At 41.2% G+C, this 15,289-nt stretch overlaps 1 protein-coding gene across 1 annotated transcript; it reads right to left on the bottom strand.

Annotated features, from left to right (window-relative positions):
* Positions 1–1,523: 1,523 nt before the first annotated feature.
* LOC306641025 (casein kinase I-like) lies at positions 1,524–2,596 on the bottom strand (the record flags this gene model as incomplete). The annotated part of the gene is made up of 1 exon (XM_079105789.1): positions 1,524–2,596. The coding sequence occupies one exon, from the start codon at positions 2,594–2,596 to the stop codon at positions 1,619–1,621; it is 978 nt and encodes a 325-aa protein (XP_078961915.1). The 3' UTR covers positions 1,524–1,618.
* Between the last annotated feature and the right edge of the window lie 12,693 nt (positions 2,597–15,289).

Raw genomic sequence — 15,289 nt, 5'->3', positions numbered from 1 at the left:
TATAGGGGAAAATACACACTCATACATTGGAACAGCAAATTGGTGTGATCACTATGGAAAGCAGTATGGAGGTTCCTCACAAAACTTGGAGTGGAACCACCATTTGACCCAACTATCCCACTCCTTGTTTTATATCCAAAGGGCTTAAAATTAGTATACTACAGTGACACAGCCATGTTAATGTTGATCACAATAGCTAAGCTATGGAACCAATCTAGATGCCTTTCAATAGATGAATGGATAAAGAAAATGTGGTACAGATACACAATGGAATATTACTCAGTCTTAAAGAAGAATGAAATTATGGCATTTGAAGGTAAATGGGTGGATAACTAGAGAATATCATGCTAAGTGAAATAAGCCATTCCCCCAAAACCAAAGGCTGAATGTTTTCTCTGATAAGCAGATGCTGATTCATAGTGGGAGCGGGTAAGTAAGAATGAAGGAATTTTGGATTACGCAGAGGGGAGTGAGGGTAGTAGTAGGGCAGTGGGAATGGGAACAGACAGACCTTATATATATGTATGATTACATGATCAGTGTGACTTTACCAGTGTGACAGCCAGAGGAATGAGAAGTTGTGCTCCATTTGTGTACAATGTGTCAAAATACATTCTACTGTCATGTATAATTGATTAGAACAAATTTTTAAAAAAGAACAAAAGTAACAATAAGAAACAAAAATCCTCTCTAATATTCTCAGAGAAATTTGGGGAAATATTAGATTTTTTTTTTTTTTTTTTTTTACAGAAACAACTTTTAGTTTTTAATGAACTTGTAAACAAAAAGCTCCCATTTCAAAATAAAAACAAAATCCCAGATCGTATAGATGTTTACAGTAATTACATTTATCTAAGCAACATACATACATGTTCAGTTGTAAGATGTTAACTAAATTTCTGTGACAAATATGCTTTTTTTTTTTTTAAAGACCAAGAACATTATAGAGTTAATGCAGAGTCCTAAGGATAATCTAGTAATCACTAAGTTTTTCTTAAGTCTTCACTTCAGATGTTGTTATTTCTAGCACAGTAAGCAGGCGGAGTCTTTCATATGCTCAAACACTGGAATCTGTGGTTGCTATCATATCAGCTGGCTTGCAGACAAGAAGCCAACCATTTAAAGAATGTTTTAAGTGAACAACTTGCAAACCCCAGGGTGGAAAAACCCCAAGAATGCACAATTGTGAGCATTCACAACCATCACAACTGTGGCTGAAGACTGTTCATGCCATTCTTCTGAAATGAGATCTCAAAGCGGTATATGGTTCAAAATGAAAGGTTTTAACCAAAAAAATGGCATATGCACAGTTTCTCCACCAATTTGAGTGTCAACCATTTAGTTAACTTTTCCACTTGAAAAAAAAATGAATAGAAAACTGGACACCATGTTTCATTATCTCAGTTAATATTCACAGTTACAGTGGCTATAACTCACGATGCAGCATCAACAATGCTGCCCAGAGCCAGTTTATACTGAAATTAAGTTCTTTACACCAAGTAAATGGTTGTCCACAACACACTGGCTAGTGTAGGTATGAACTAAAATTTCTAGATTTGGGGAGAAACATTTGCTGCTGCAATCATTTGCTCTGCTTCTTCTGTTTTTCAATTCATGCTTAGAAACCTGGGGGGGTTTGGGCCTGCTGACCCTGCTCACTGGAAGAGGCTGCCTGCTGTGCTGCTTTTTGCTTTAACATTGTCCAGTCAAATGTGTAGTCATACTGATGGTTCAGGGTCCTGAAAAAGATGCGGAATAGCTGCCTCAGATACATATAATCCGGGGCTTCCTCAAAGCGCAGCCCACGACAATAGTTTAAGTACATAGCAAATTCGGCAGGAAACCCCTTACACAAAACTTCAACAGGAGTGGACATCTTCTTTTCACTAATCTTTTCATACTTTTGTTTCTTTGTTGCAGCCTTCAGTCCTTGCCACGGCAGGCTGGTTCTATTAAAATACATCAAAACATAACCTAATGATTCCATGTCATCTCGGCGACTTTGCTCAATACCAAGATGTGCATTGATGCTGGCATACCGGGCAGTGCCAGTGAGGTTCTTATCTTCTCTGTATGGTATGTGTTGCCTGGTCCTGTTGTCTCTGTACTTTTTGGCCAAACCAAAATCAATAAGGAATAACTTATTACAGTGCCGCCCAATACCCATGAGGAAGTTGTCTGGCTTGAGGTCTCTGTGTATAAAATTCTTGGTGTGCACATACTCGATTCGACTGATCATCTGGTCCGCTAACATAAGGACAGTTTTCATTGTGAACCTTCTCGAACAGAAGTTGAAGAGGTCTTCGAGGCTGGGTCCCAGAAGGTCCATGACCAGCACGTTGTAGTCCTTTTCCTGCCCATACCACCGTATGTGGGGGATGCCAACCCCACCTTGGAGAATCTTGTAGAGTTTGCTCTCGTACAGCAACTGGGGGTGCCTGGCCTTCTGAGATTCGAGCTTCACCGCCACCTCCTCGCCGTTGGTGAAGTTGATCGCCAGGTAAATGTCCCCGAAGGAGCCCGACCCGATCTTCCGCACCAATTTATATTTCCCTCCTACGATGAATTCGGCCTTGGAGCCGCTGCTGTTCGCCATCCTGAGAGAAGCAAGATGGAGGCTGCGGCCAGGCCCCGACGCCTCTCAGGAGAGGACGGAGGCCTCGGGTGGGGCTCGCCCACCCGGCAAGGCTGCGGACGAGGGCGGTAGGAAGGGGACAGCGGAGGAGGGCGGCAGGAAGGGGACAGCGGAGGCCTCTCCCGGCGCAGAGGGCCCAGAACCGGCCAAGCCAAACCCGAGCCCCGCCGCTCGGTCAGCTTTCTCGTCGTGAGTGGTTCTCGCGGTTACTGAGGCCAGGCCGCCTGTTTCTGGGAGGCCGTCGCCGCCTGGCTTTCACGGCGACGTCGTGGGCTGGAAAAGGGGCGCGGGGAGGTAGGACGGCGACACCGCTGCCACCACTGCCGCCGGCTCCGGCCCGGCGGGGGGACCCCCGGTCACTCCGCCGCCGCCGCCATCTTGTCACTCCAGCTCCGGCCGACACGAAGGGCCCCGCTCTTAGATTTTTTAAAAAAAATAAGACAAAAGTCGCTTTGGAGAAATAGTCTTCAGAGAAGAGAGAGAACTCTTGGAAACGAAAAACAATGATTGCCAAAAATGAATAGTAAAAGAAATGTATGATAAACGGAAGGATCGCTTTCCAAATGCAGAACAAAGGACCAGGGGGAACGCGGCAGGAAAAATAGGAGAGAGAAATGAATCCAAGACTAATAGTCATTCCAGGAGGATAGAGGATGTAGATGAAAGGGAGACCTAACACATGAATTTCCCAGAGTGAAGGTCATACCAGGATTAAAAAGGTCCTAACATAAGGAATGGAAAAAGGAAAAATACTCCCACTGAGACATAATTGAAAAATTTCAGAGCATCAATGATAAAAGAAAATACTAAAATTTCTAGAGGTGCGGGGAATCCCCAACAGGTCCTATTCCCATCAATGATGAAAGAAAATTCTAAAATATCTAGAGGTGGGAGGGGGACCCCCAACAGGTCCTATCCTAAATAAAACATCAAATGGGCATTAGACTTCTCATCAATGTAGAAGAAATGGACAGATGTCTTCAAAGTTCTGAGGAAGAGCGAGTTTCAATGTAGACTTCTCTACCAATCTAAATAGTCAAGAGAGGATGAAAGCATTTTAAGGCGTACAAGAACTCCTGAAATTGACTCTCCCCCGTGAAGAGTATTTGACAAATGTGTCAGGGGGAAAAAAGTTTGAAAAAAAATCTGATCAAACACATGAAGAAGGCAACACATGATTCTGATAACAGCAGATACAACCCTGGAGAGAACTGGAGGAAAGTCCTGGGGTGACAGCTTTGCCACAGGCTAGAGAGGATCAGGCCAGAGCAGAGGAAGCAGCCAGAATGTCCTAACCCCGGGCATTCTACACTGGGTCATTTTTTTGAGTGCTTATAAAGACACAGTGTGATAAATGTAGCCAACACGAGGGAAAGAAAGATAAAGAGTGCCACAACAATATAATCGAGGAAATGGAACCATCATACCATCTGGCTCCTTTGTGAAAGATACACAGTCAAAATAATGTGTGTGCTTTACTGATTTTTAACTTTCAGAACCACATACAAGACCAAGCACAGAAATCTTAATTATGATCAAAGGACAGCTGAAAGGAGGCTTAGATGTGTCAGAGATTCTGCTTATAGATAATTGTAAAGATGAATAAAGGTCAAAGTATGCAATCTGAAAGCAGTACCGAAACCCATTATGTCCTGAAAATACTGATATCACTTTATTTGGGGGTTTGAAATAGAAGGTGGCATAAGTAAGCAAGTCAAATCTCCAACTAACAAAGTACCTAAAATTGAAAAGGTTAAAAAAAAGGCTAAGAATATTATTTACAGATATGAATAATCCTTCAAAAATTAAAAACATACAGAGTTAAAACCAGTTAAAGATGGTTGCATCTGGGGCACAGGGCTAGGGCTGGGATTCATTACAAATTCTCCTGTGTTCAATCTTCTAAATCCATAACACTTTGATAAAAGCACTTTAAAAATATTAAAAATAAAATTTTAAAATTCCCATTATCATCATTTCGTTCTGGTACCTGTTTAAAAACTATTAGTGATTTTCACTACTTATAGAACAAATTGAACTTACTCCTGGTTGCAAACGTATTCAAGTACATTTTTTCTTTTTTAAGTTTAATGGTTGTTTTTTCTTTTTGCTGCAATTGACTTTGACTTTCTCACACATATATATATATTTTTGCACACATATATACATTTTATCACATATATTGTAAAAAATTGGTCATTTTTACCACTTCAAGTGACGATTCGGTAGCATTATAAATACATTAACAGTGTTGTACAACCACCACTATTATCCATTTGCAGAGCATTTTTAGAATCTCAAATCCTTTACCCATTCATTAGTAATTTTCTATTCCCCACTCCCCACAACACTTGCTAACCTCTCTTCTATTTTCTGTCTCTGTGAATTTCCCTATTCCAGGTCCCTGGTATAAGTGGAAACACAGTGTTTGTTATTTTGTGTTTGGTTGATTTCACTTAGCATCATGTTTTGGGTTCCATCCATGTTGTAGCATGTATCAGAATTTCATTCCTTTTTAAGGCTGAACAATATTTCATGGTGTATATACACCACATTTTGTTTAGTCATTCACCTGGCAGTAGATCCTTGGGTTGTTCCTACATTTTGGCTCTCACAAATAGTAATGCCATAAACATTGATAATTCAAGTATCTGTTTCAGTCCTTCGGGTCGAGGCCTAGAAGAGACTTGCTGCTGGATCACGTGGTAACCGTGTGTTTAAGTTTCTAGAACTCACTACACTAGCTTTCATGTCAGCGGCACCATTTTATGTTCCCGCCAACAATGAGCAAGAGTTCTCATTTCTTCACAATCTTGTTAATTCTTGTTATTTTCCATTTTTTTAATTTTTACTTTTAAAAATTGCCATCCTAATGGGTAGGAAATGGTATCCAATAACTTTTAATGGCCCTACTCATCTAGCCAGTGATTCTACTTTAACCTGCAACCAAACCGGCCAGATGCAATGATCCTTTCTGAGAACCCCTAACCCGTCCAGTCTGAGGCTCTTTGTTCATATTCCTCTTGGCTGGAGTGCCCTCTCCCTATCTAAATCACTTGAGATTTTCTAGACTGAGTTCAAATCTAAACTCCCCAACCAATTAGAAAGGTAACAAAGTATTTAGAGGCTTATAGAAACTTCCTCTCAAAATTAAATAAAATGAAGAAGAAAAATTAGCTGAGAATATTTCATTGGCATTAATATTAGGGAAGACAGATGATTACAAAGCAAGTATATAAAACTCAATTACTCTTTAAAATATCAAGAAAGTAAGTTAGAACAAATAAAGAAAATGTCTTATTCATAATAGCAGCATCAACAAAAGAAAGGAAGTCTAGAAATAAACAATAAAAAACAAAGAAACTTTTAAAATACCACTGAAAAGACTTAAAAATAGGCAAGTAAATATAGCATAGTGGCTCTTCTTATCTGTGAGTTTCACATCTGTGGATTCAACCAAATGCAGATCAAACACATTTGAAAAAGGAAATTGTTTCTGAACTGAACACGTACAGACATTTTGCCCTGTCATTATCATCTAAACAGTGCAGTGTGACTGCTATTTACAGAGTCTTTGCATTAGCTAGGTATTATAAGTAATCTGGAAGTGATTTGGAGTCTATGGGAGGTTGTAGGTAGATTATAGGCAGATGCTATGCCTTTTTCTAAAAAATGAACTTTATTAGAGAATTCACACTTTTTTTCTTTTTTTTTGGTACTGGGGATTAAACTGAGGGGCACTCAACCACTGAGCCACACCCCCAAGCCCTATTTTGTATTTTATTTAGAGACAGGGTTTCACTGAGTTGCTTAGTGCCTCACTTTTGCTGAGGCTAGCTTTGAACTTTAGATCCTCCTGCCTCAGCCCCTGGGCCTTTGGGATTAGAGGCCTGCATCACCCTGTAGTAGTGTCGTGCCAGGCAATGCTATGCCTTTTTTTTTTTTTTTTTTTTTTCAGTGCTGGGGATTGAACCCAGGGCCTTGTGCTCGCAAGGCCAGCACTCTACCCACTGAGCTATCTCCCCAGCCCTGATGCTATGCCTTTTTACATAAAGGACCCAGCTCAGCATCTTCGAAGTTTGGTGTTCTCAAGGGGTCCTGGAACCCATCCCCCATGGATACAGAGGTACAACTGTATACTTCATTTTCAATAGGGCAATTTAATATTATAAACATATTACTTCTAATAAAACCCTTGCATGTTTAATCCCATCTGGGTCTTTACTTCTCAGAAGATCCAGACTAATACAAAGTCTTTTGCCCATTTTTCCTTTAGGTTGTCTGCCTTTTTACTGATTGATTAACCCATTATGTTCCATCATTACATTTATGGAACACCTAAAAAACTTAACTTGAACAACAAATATATCACACCAATGGTAAATTTGAAATACATTTTTTTAGAGTTCTATGTTTTTGAGGAAATATGCAAGTGATTAGTGATAATATTCATTAGTTTAATAAATTAAAATTATATTTTAAGGTCTAAATTATGATTTCCAACCCATTTTAATGTATCTGTATTGATTTCATTGAAATATTCACTGAATTGAAAACTTGGGACTTAATGGGAATTATTTCTATATTCCAAACATGAGACATTTGTTGAATGTGTTGATATAAACATCTTCTCCCTCTTTGTGCTCTACCTTTTAATTGTTTTTATGCAGGGTAGGTGCCAGGGATTGAACCCAAGACCTCACACATGCTAAGCATGCATTCTACCACTGAGCTACATCCCAGCCCCTTAATGTTTTCTTTTTTTGTGCATGCGTGTGGTACTGGGGATTGAACCCAGGGGTTCAATTATTATTTTGAGACAGGATCTTGCTAAATTGCCAAAGCTGCTCTTGAACTTGTGATCCGCCTGCTTCAGCCTCTCAAACTGCTGGGATTACAGGTATGCACCACTGCACCTGGTTCAATGTTGTCTTTTGATGTCCGTTTATATAGTCATGAACTGCATAATGTTTCAGTCAAAAATGAACCACATATGTGATAGTGGTCCCATAGATTATATTGCCAAGTGACAGCATAGCTGTCTTAATTTGTTTAAGTACAGTCTGATGTTTGTGCAATGACAAAATTTCCAACACATTTATCAGAACATATCTCCATTGCTAAGTGACACATGACTAATTTGAAGGGTGTTTTGAGAAAATTTAAAAGCATGATAGACTGAGAATAGCTATTCCTATATGAGTTATTCAGATACAGAGAATAAAGAGGACTTTTAAGAAAATCTTCAGTAATTAATAAGTGAAAATTCATCACCCCACCTTTGATGCCTCTTTCTTATCCAAGAAAGAAAACTGTTTCAGTATTACTAGAGAGGTATTACACAAAGTACTAGAGAAACTTGAAATAAAAAAACGAACATTAACTTTTGTTACTATGTAAATAAGTGATGATAAGTTTGAGTTTTTGAAATAAACTTCAAAAATATCTTTTGGGGGACTTTTTTTGCTTAATATATAAAGATTACAAATGATCATGACAAGTGATTGTAAAAACACAGAAAAGTCTAAAGAAGGAAAATATAGATGACCAATAATCCCATCATCCAGATGTAATTAGTGTTACATGACTGTGTTATCTGTCCTTCTACATTGGCATGCATAATATTTCACTGTACAAAATATGCACTTTATTTAGTCATTCTTCTATTGGTAGTTTTTTTTTAACCATATTTCCAACTTTGATCTAATTGTCTTTAACATTTTGTAGGACAGTTCTGTTAGCAATGAGTTATCTTTTGTTTTTCTGAAAAAAAATCTTTAATTTGCTGATTGTTGAAATCTATTTTCATGGTATAGATTGACAGAATAACAGAGTTTTTTTTCTGTATTTTAAACATGTCCATCCACTGTCTTCTGGCTTACATAATTTCTGACATGAAGTGTGCTTTAATTATTACCTTTGTTTCTCTATGTGTTTTTTTTTTTTCTTTTGTGTGTCCTCAGGATTTTTCTTTTTTCACAGGAGTTTGATTATGATATGGTTTTTGTTTTGTCACAGAATTTAAGGCTTGGAAGTTCTCCAGGCTTTTTAAATTTGTATTTTAACGTCTTTCATTCTTTTGAGAAAAATCTCAAGCACTATCTCCTTAAATATTTATGTCCCTTTCTTTTTCTTGTTTTCTTTTGAAACTCCAATACACATATGTGAGATCATTTTTATCATTCATAAGACTTAGATGCTTTGTTCTGTGTTTTCACTTTTTTTTTTTAAACTGTGTTTCACTTTGGATAATTTCTATTGAATTATCTTCAAGTTCACCAGTTCTTTCCTCAGCTCTGTCTACAATGATGCCATCAAATTCTTCATCTTGAGCTTATATTTTTATTGCTAACATTTCCATTAGTCTTTAATCATTTCCATCTCTCTCCTGAAATTCTCTATCTGTTCATGCAAGTTGTCCGTCCTTTCCACCAAGTCATTTAACAGTTATTTTTAAATCTATGATCATTTGAACATCTGGGCTGCCTCTGCATCTTAGACGGTTTTATCTTTTGATAATGGACTGTTTTTCCTTGCTTTCTTAGATGACTTGTAATTTTTAAATGAATGCTGATCATCTTGTATGAAACAGTAAGATAGTGAATCGTGTGTATGCCTGGAAATGGGCATGCTTCTTCTGTCAGGCTATTGGTGTGAGGGCTTGCGTTAATATAGTGAGAAATTGAAATGGGTGGGGTTTTGGTGCTTCTGTGATTAACTTCAGTGTCCCATCAGCCTCAGATTCTAACATTACCTGTATTTACATCAGGGGCTGGGGTACTAGGGAGCTTTCTCAGTGTTATTACTTCAGCTTTAGTTTATTCCTAAACATATGTAACAAAACGGGGAAAGAAAGGTCACTTTCCATGCTCCATCCTTTCCACACTAGATTCTTATTGCTTGTTACTCCATGCCTGGCACATGAGGGGGACAAGGGGATGCTGTCTGTTGTCTTGGTCCAGTCTCACTCTTAGTACCCTTAACCTTGGGTTGGGACTTTGGCAGCATTCTATCACCTCTTTCCTGTGGCAGTAAACTCTGCCTGTATCTGTGGTTGGTCTTGGTGGGAAGTTTCTTGCCCCTTCCCAAGTGGTAATAGACCTCTCTCTATTTCTCTCTTAATCTCACTCTCTCTCTCTGATACTGGGGATTGAACCTATGACTTTAAGCATGCTAGGCATGTACCACTGAGCTACACCTCTAGCCCAACAGATGTCAGAGGCAGTGCTATCAGATCTTAAACCCAGGATGATTTCTTGCCCATCCCCCAGAGATGGGCTTTTCCTTTAACTCTTCTCCCTCCCACAGTGGGTCTTTACCTGTACTTGTGGGGAGGTAGCAGTGTTTTCTATCCTTCCCTTAAGAAACTTTTGCTCCACATAAAAGAATCCAGGCAAAGGGCTGTCTCCTATGTCCAGTGCTGATGCTTAACTTTCTCATCTGAAGGTGGATGTCATAAGGAAAGGATCTGTGACTAATGGTGAATTTCCCATATATCTGGGACCTCTAGCCATTCCAGACTGACCAACCAGCCACCACTCACCACCTCCCCTCTGGTTTATGGCGTTTCTGAGAGCTCCCTCACCTAAATCGGAATTCCTTATATCCTTAGTGTAAAGCCACACTTTTGTCCAGACTTTTTAGATGGCATTGCCACTTTCCCAGTTGATGAGACCCGAAACCCTTCTATCGTTGCTTACTCCTTTGTCTCACTTCCAAAATGCAACCCAGCAAGGCCTAATGCTATCTCTAAAAGACACTCTAAACCCATCCATTGTTCCCACTGTCACTATTGCCTCTGGCCGAGGCCAGCACTCCTAGACTGCTGAAACAGTCTCATCACTGTGATCATTGTTTCACGTCCTTTACCCTCCACCCACCCATCTCCAATGACCTCTGTCCCCAGCCGTCATGATTTGAAAAATTGTACAACAAAATCAAATATACTTCCCTGTTTTAATTTCTTCCACCACTGATGAAATAAAATCTAAAGCATCATTGTAGACTCCAAAGTCTCCATAATATACTGGCTACTAATGCCTCTTGGACCCCATTCCTTCCTTCCCTGCTGGGTTCACTCTTCTCCAGTTAGGTACTTTAATGTCTTCTGCTATTCTTCCTTCCTAGAGTTACCTTTTCTCAGATCTTCACATGCTTGGCTGCTTATTTTCATTCAGATCACAGTGAAAATGTCACCTTCTTGGTGAGGTATTCCCTGACCTACCTCTACAAAATGAGTCCCAGTCATTCCTCCTCTTTCTCTTATGAGCCCCTGATAGCATTGTCACCTGACATTTTATTTGACAGTTCTGCATGACTTAATGACCAGAGCATGTTCTGAGAAGTGCCTTATTTGCCAATTTTGTTGTTGCATGAATGTATTAGAGTGTACCACCCAAACCTAGATGGTATAGGTCAGTCATTCACATATGACCTCCTGGCATAACCAAGAGACACATGATTTGCTGCTGCTGGAGTAACAACACACTGTACTATGGTAAACCTTTTTTTTTTTTTTATGTAAGTAGAAGGACTATACTCTATAATAATGCAAAATAAATGCACCAGTAACATATGGTCAACATTAAATGTTACCTATTGCACATAATCTTATGTGCTATGCTTTTATAAGACTAGCATTGTTTGTTTATACAAGCATAACCATAAGCATGTGAGTAATCAGAGTAATGTCCTGTGATGTTAGGAAGTATACAACATACCTAGGTGATGGGGATTTTTCAGCAGATCTTTAAGGACCACCATCATATAGGTGGCCCACCATTGACCAAAATGTCATTATGAGCACGTGATTGCATATTGTCATTACCAACTAAATGAAAAGTCTCCATTAAGTGGGGGACCCCTGTCAGCAGTAAATACAGGCTGCCAGGGTGGGGTTGACTCTTTGAAAGCTCACTCCCTATGGAAGGACCTGCAAACTGAAGACAGATGAGGCAGAAAAAAGTAGGGGGATCAGAGTAGGCCAATGGTCAGCCTGCAGTTCTGAAGGTCAAGGTTGGTGCTTCACAGTCAAGTCAGATGGGTACTCCCCATCAAGAGCTAATACGGGCCATTAGAAAAATGCTCAGAAAGAGCCAGCTGCTTAGGCCCTTGGAAACGTGACAGAAACGAAGGGCAGGGCGGAGCAGACGAGACCCAGCAGGGAGGAAGCCCTCTGTTTCCTCTGTGTTGTTTTTCTTTTAAAGCCTCAAACTTAGAAGGAAAAAAAAAATCTAATAAATATATTCTCTTTTGAATTTCCTGCCTGCCCTTAGCCAGCTCTCAGCACGAGCAGCCAAGTTCTCCTAACCTCTGCAGGGAAGGCCAATAGGCTGACAGCTGGATGTCAATATTTACATTCTGTTATCACATCTGCTGAGGAACCCCAGGCCTGAGTGGCTAGAGTGAATTATTCTAGTTGTATCTTCCAACTGCTGGGCTCTGAAAAACATAGTTCTTTTTGAAAGAATGGGTTTTGTGAAGACATATATATATATGTCTTCATATATATATGAAGACATATATATATATGAAGACATATATATATATATATATATATCTCCCCCCAAAAGACTGTAAAACCATTCAAAGAGTTAACTCTGCTCTAGCTCCACTGGTGCTCAGGATATTTAAAGTGCATGCTGACTGAGGTGGGTTGTCAGAGCCAACATGAAAACAATCTGCCATCAAACAAGACACATCTCCAACACGTCAGTCAACTCTGGCAGCAGTCAGCTGGGAGAAACGGCAAAGGGAAGACACATGTTGGTGAGGAAGCCTGTCTGAGACTTGGGTTTTGTCACAAAGGAAGTGCCCAGAGTTGGCTGACCACCCAGGGTAAAGACGGTGCCCTAGCTGCATTTCACAATTCATGAGAAAGTTGCCTGATCTACACTTTCATTGAAAAAAAAAAAAACAAAAAACCAAAAAAGCAAAAGAAAGAAACCCTTTATGGCAATACCCTTAGCTAGATATTGCCCACAGTATCAAACTCCAGAGAGCTTAAAGAATTTGCTATGCTCTGGAGTCACACTCTTCTTTCTTTATCTCCATTTTCTTCTCCCATTCTCTTCTTTGTAAGGTAGGCAAAGATGCAGGTTAGCACAATCCTGTTGTATATAGACCGTCTGATTTTCTGCTCTGTCTGTGGGTTGGCTCACACAGAGGCCAGGTTTAGCAAGTAGCACTGCCAAAGGATTTCTCTCTTTCTCGCGTAAAAGATGAAGACGGAAAGACAACACCTTTGGTCACTTAGTTTGGTCCTTCAATTTAGTTTCTTCTTCACATACACAAGACATCATTTCAAACACAATTACCCCACATTGACTCTTCCTTGATCTCATGTTCAGGGTCACCACAATCACCCTCCACGATCTGAATGGAACTTGTTCAGAGGCTGGTTCACTGAGTGTGTGACCCTGTGTTCCTCACATGTTGGTACAACAGTCAACAAGTGGGTGCATTTGTTCACGTACCTGTTACCCACAGACTCCCTCACAAAAGGAAGTGGCCAAGGAAGCTCTTAAAGTTTCACTTGTCAACATAAAGCTGTGAGAGCAACTTGAATACCAGTGAAGGATTAAGGAAAAGGCTCCTCATTTCTAGCTATAGATGAGGACTTTTCTTTACAGGCAGTGATAGGGTTTGTGTACAGACTGATGCAAACTTTCACTGTCTTTTGAGTTGTAGCAGTAATCAATTGTATTCTGCATCTTAAACGGTGTATAGTAGACATTGTTCAGAGGTCATTTTTGGGGTAGTCTCCTTCACCTTCTCCTCCTTTTTTTCTTACAGCCCAGTCTTGTGAGAGTTACAGTGACAATTGCTTAGAAAAGTCCAGATGCCTGTGTTTTCAGCCTCTTTGGCTGGTGGGGCAGAACGAAACTTGACCACCTGAGCCTCCCCAGGCATGAATCAGGCCTGGGACTATAAGGACAGAGCTGCCCTCAGCACTGGGGACAGTAGCCTGGGTCTGGCTGTGCTGGTTGTGCAGCACTTAGAAGTGCTCAGGGTGCTTTGAGGATGAAATTGACCTTGTGGTTGGTCCCGGGTTCCTGCTCATTCCCCAAAGCTAGATCTCCAGCACCTGAACTTTTTAGTATCTTTCCCAAAATTATCAAGAATTTCTGTTGCTCATTATAGCCCAGGAAAGTAAAAGAGCAATTTACAGGGTAGTGGTCCAAAGCCGGTGAGTCCCAGGGAAGCCTGTGTTGGCATGACACTAGATGGGCCTCAGGGCCTTACCCAGGCCATTGTGTTTTCGGGTCTTGTGCTCCTGTCTTTGTCAAAGGCAGCTTGATTACCACCTCAATTCATTGTGATGACAGCTGAACCTGAAACAAAGTCTTTAATATAAAATGATATAGAACTAAACACCAATGTTCATTGTTATTCCTCCTGTGGCCTCAAATGTGAGATCAGATTTGCAGGGGTGTTTAATGCCTAAGTTGTGTGATACCATTTCCCCTGTCTCCAAGAAAGCTTTATAAATATACTCTCATGTGTGTGTGTGTGTGTGTGTGTGTGTGTGTGTGTGTTTACCAGGGATATATAAATCACTTTTTAATTGCAACTTTCTGTGTGTGGCTACCTCTTTTCTCAATTTTAATTATGACAACTTTTCAAAACTGCATCCTAAACAGTCTATTTTAAAATTTATTATTCACAACAAAAAGTTAAAAAAAAAAAAAAGAGGTTAAGGAGTACCAGTGCTCACACATCTCGTGAGCAGAGGAGCCGATTTCAAAGGAGGATTAAGAATGGCTCTCGGAGGTTTCAAGATGGCGGCCTAGAGGGTGGCTGCATTTCATGTTGCTCCAGGACTCAGGATTCAAAAGAGGAGATATTGAGACACTTGGGACCAACTCAAAGCAGCCGGGTGGGTCTCTCCCATTGGGGAGGCGTCCCGGATGGGACGGTGGTCCCGGAACGCAGGGAACTTTGTGAAGTAGAGCTGCCAGCGAGACACCCCTCCCCCCACTGGAGCAGTGAACGCAGACAACTGGGAGCGCCATAAAGGAGGCCGCTCAGCACAGCGCTGGGACTCGGAGCAACCACTGGGGCTCCGGCGGCTGCCCAGGGGAGGAGTGGCAAGGAGAGCTGTGTGGACTCAGAACACCAGAGCCTGCCCTGAGGAGGAGGAGGAGGAAGGTGGCCGCTTGGATTCGGAGTGACTGCACCAGAGCTACAGGCGGTTGCCAGAGGAGAAGCCACGTGGCGAGCTGTTTGGACTCAGAACGACTGCTTCTGAACCCCGGGGCCTGCCCTGAGGATGAGGAGGAGGAAGAGGAGCGCGGCCGCTTGGATTCAGAGTGACTACACCAGAGCTACAGGTGGTTGCCAGAGGAGGGGCTGCGTGGTGAGCTGTTTGGACTCAGACCACTTCTGAACCCCGGGGCCTGCCCGGAGGAGTAGGAGGAGGAGGAGGAGGAGCGCGGCGGGTCGTTTGGACTCGCAGTGACTGCATTGGAGCTCCAGGCGGCTGCTCAGAGGAGAAGGCGAGTGGTGAGTTGTTTGGACTTAAATGGACAGCTCCTGAACACAGGGGGGCTGCCTGGAGGAGAAGCGTGGTGGGTCGCTTGGTCTTGAGTGGCCGCACCAGAGCTCCGGGCGGTTGCCCAGAGGACTGGTGCAGCGGGTCACGTGGATTCAGAG

This window comes from Sciurus vulgaris, assembly GCF_902686455.1.
Source record: "Sciurus vulgaris genome assembly, chromosome: 12".
NCBI lineage: Eukaryota > Metazoa > Chordata > Mammalia > Rodentia > Sciuridae > Sciurus > Sciurus vulgaris.
This window is presented reverse-complemented; position numbering and strand designations above follow the sequence as displayed.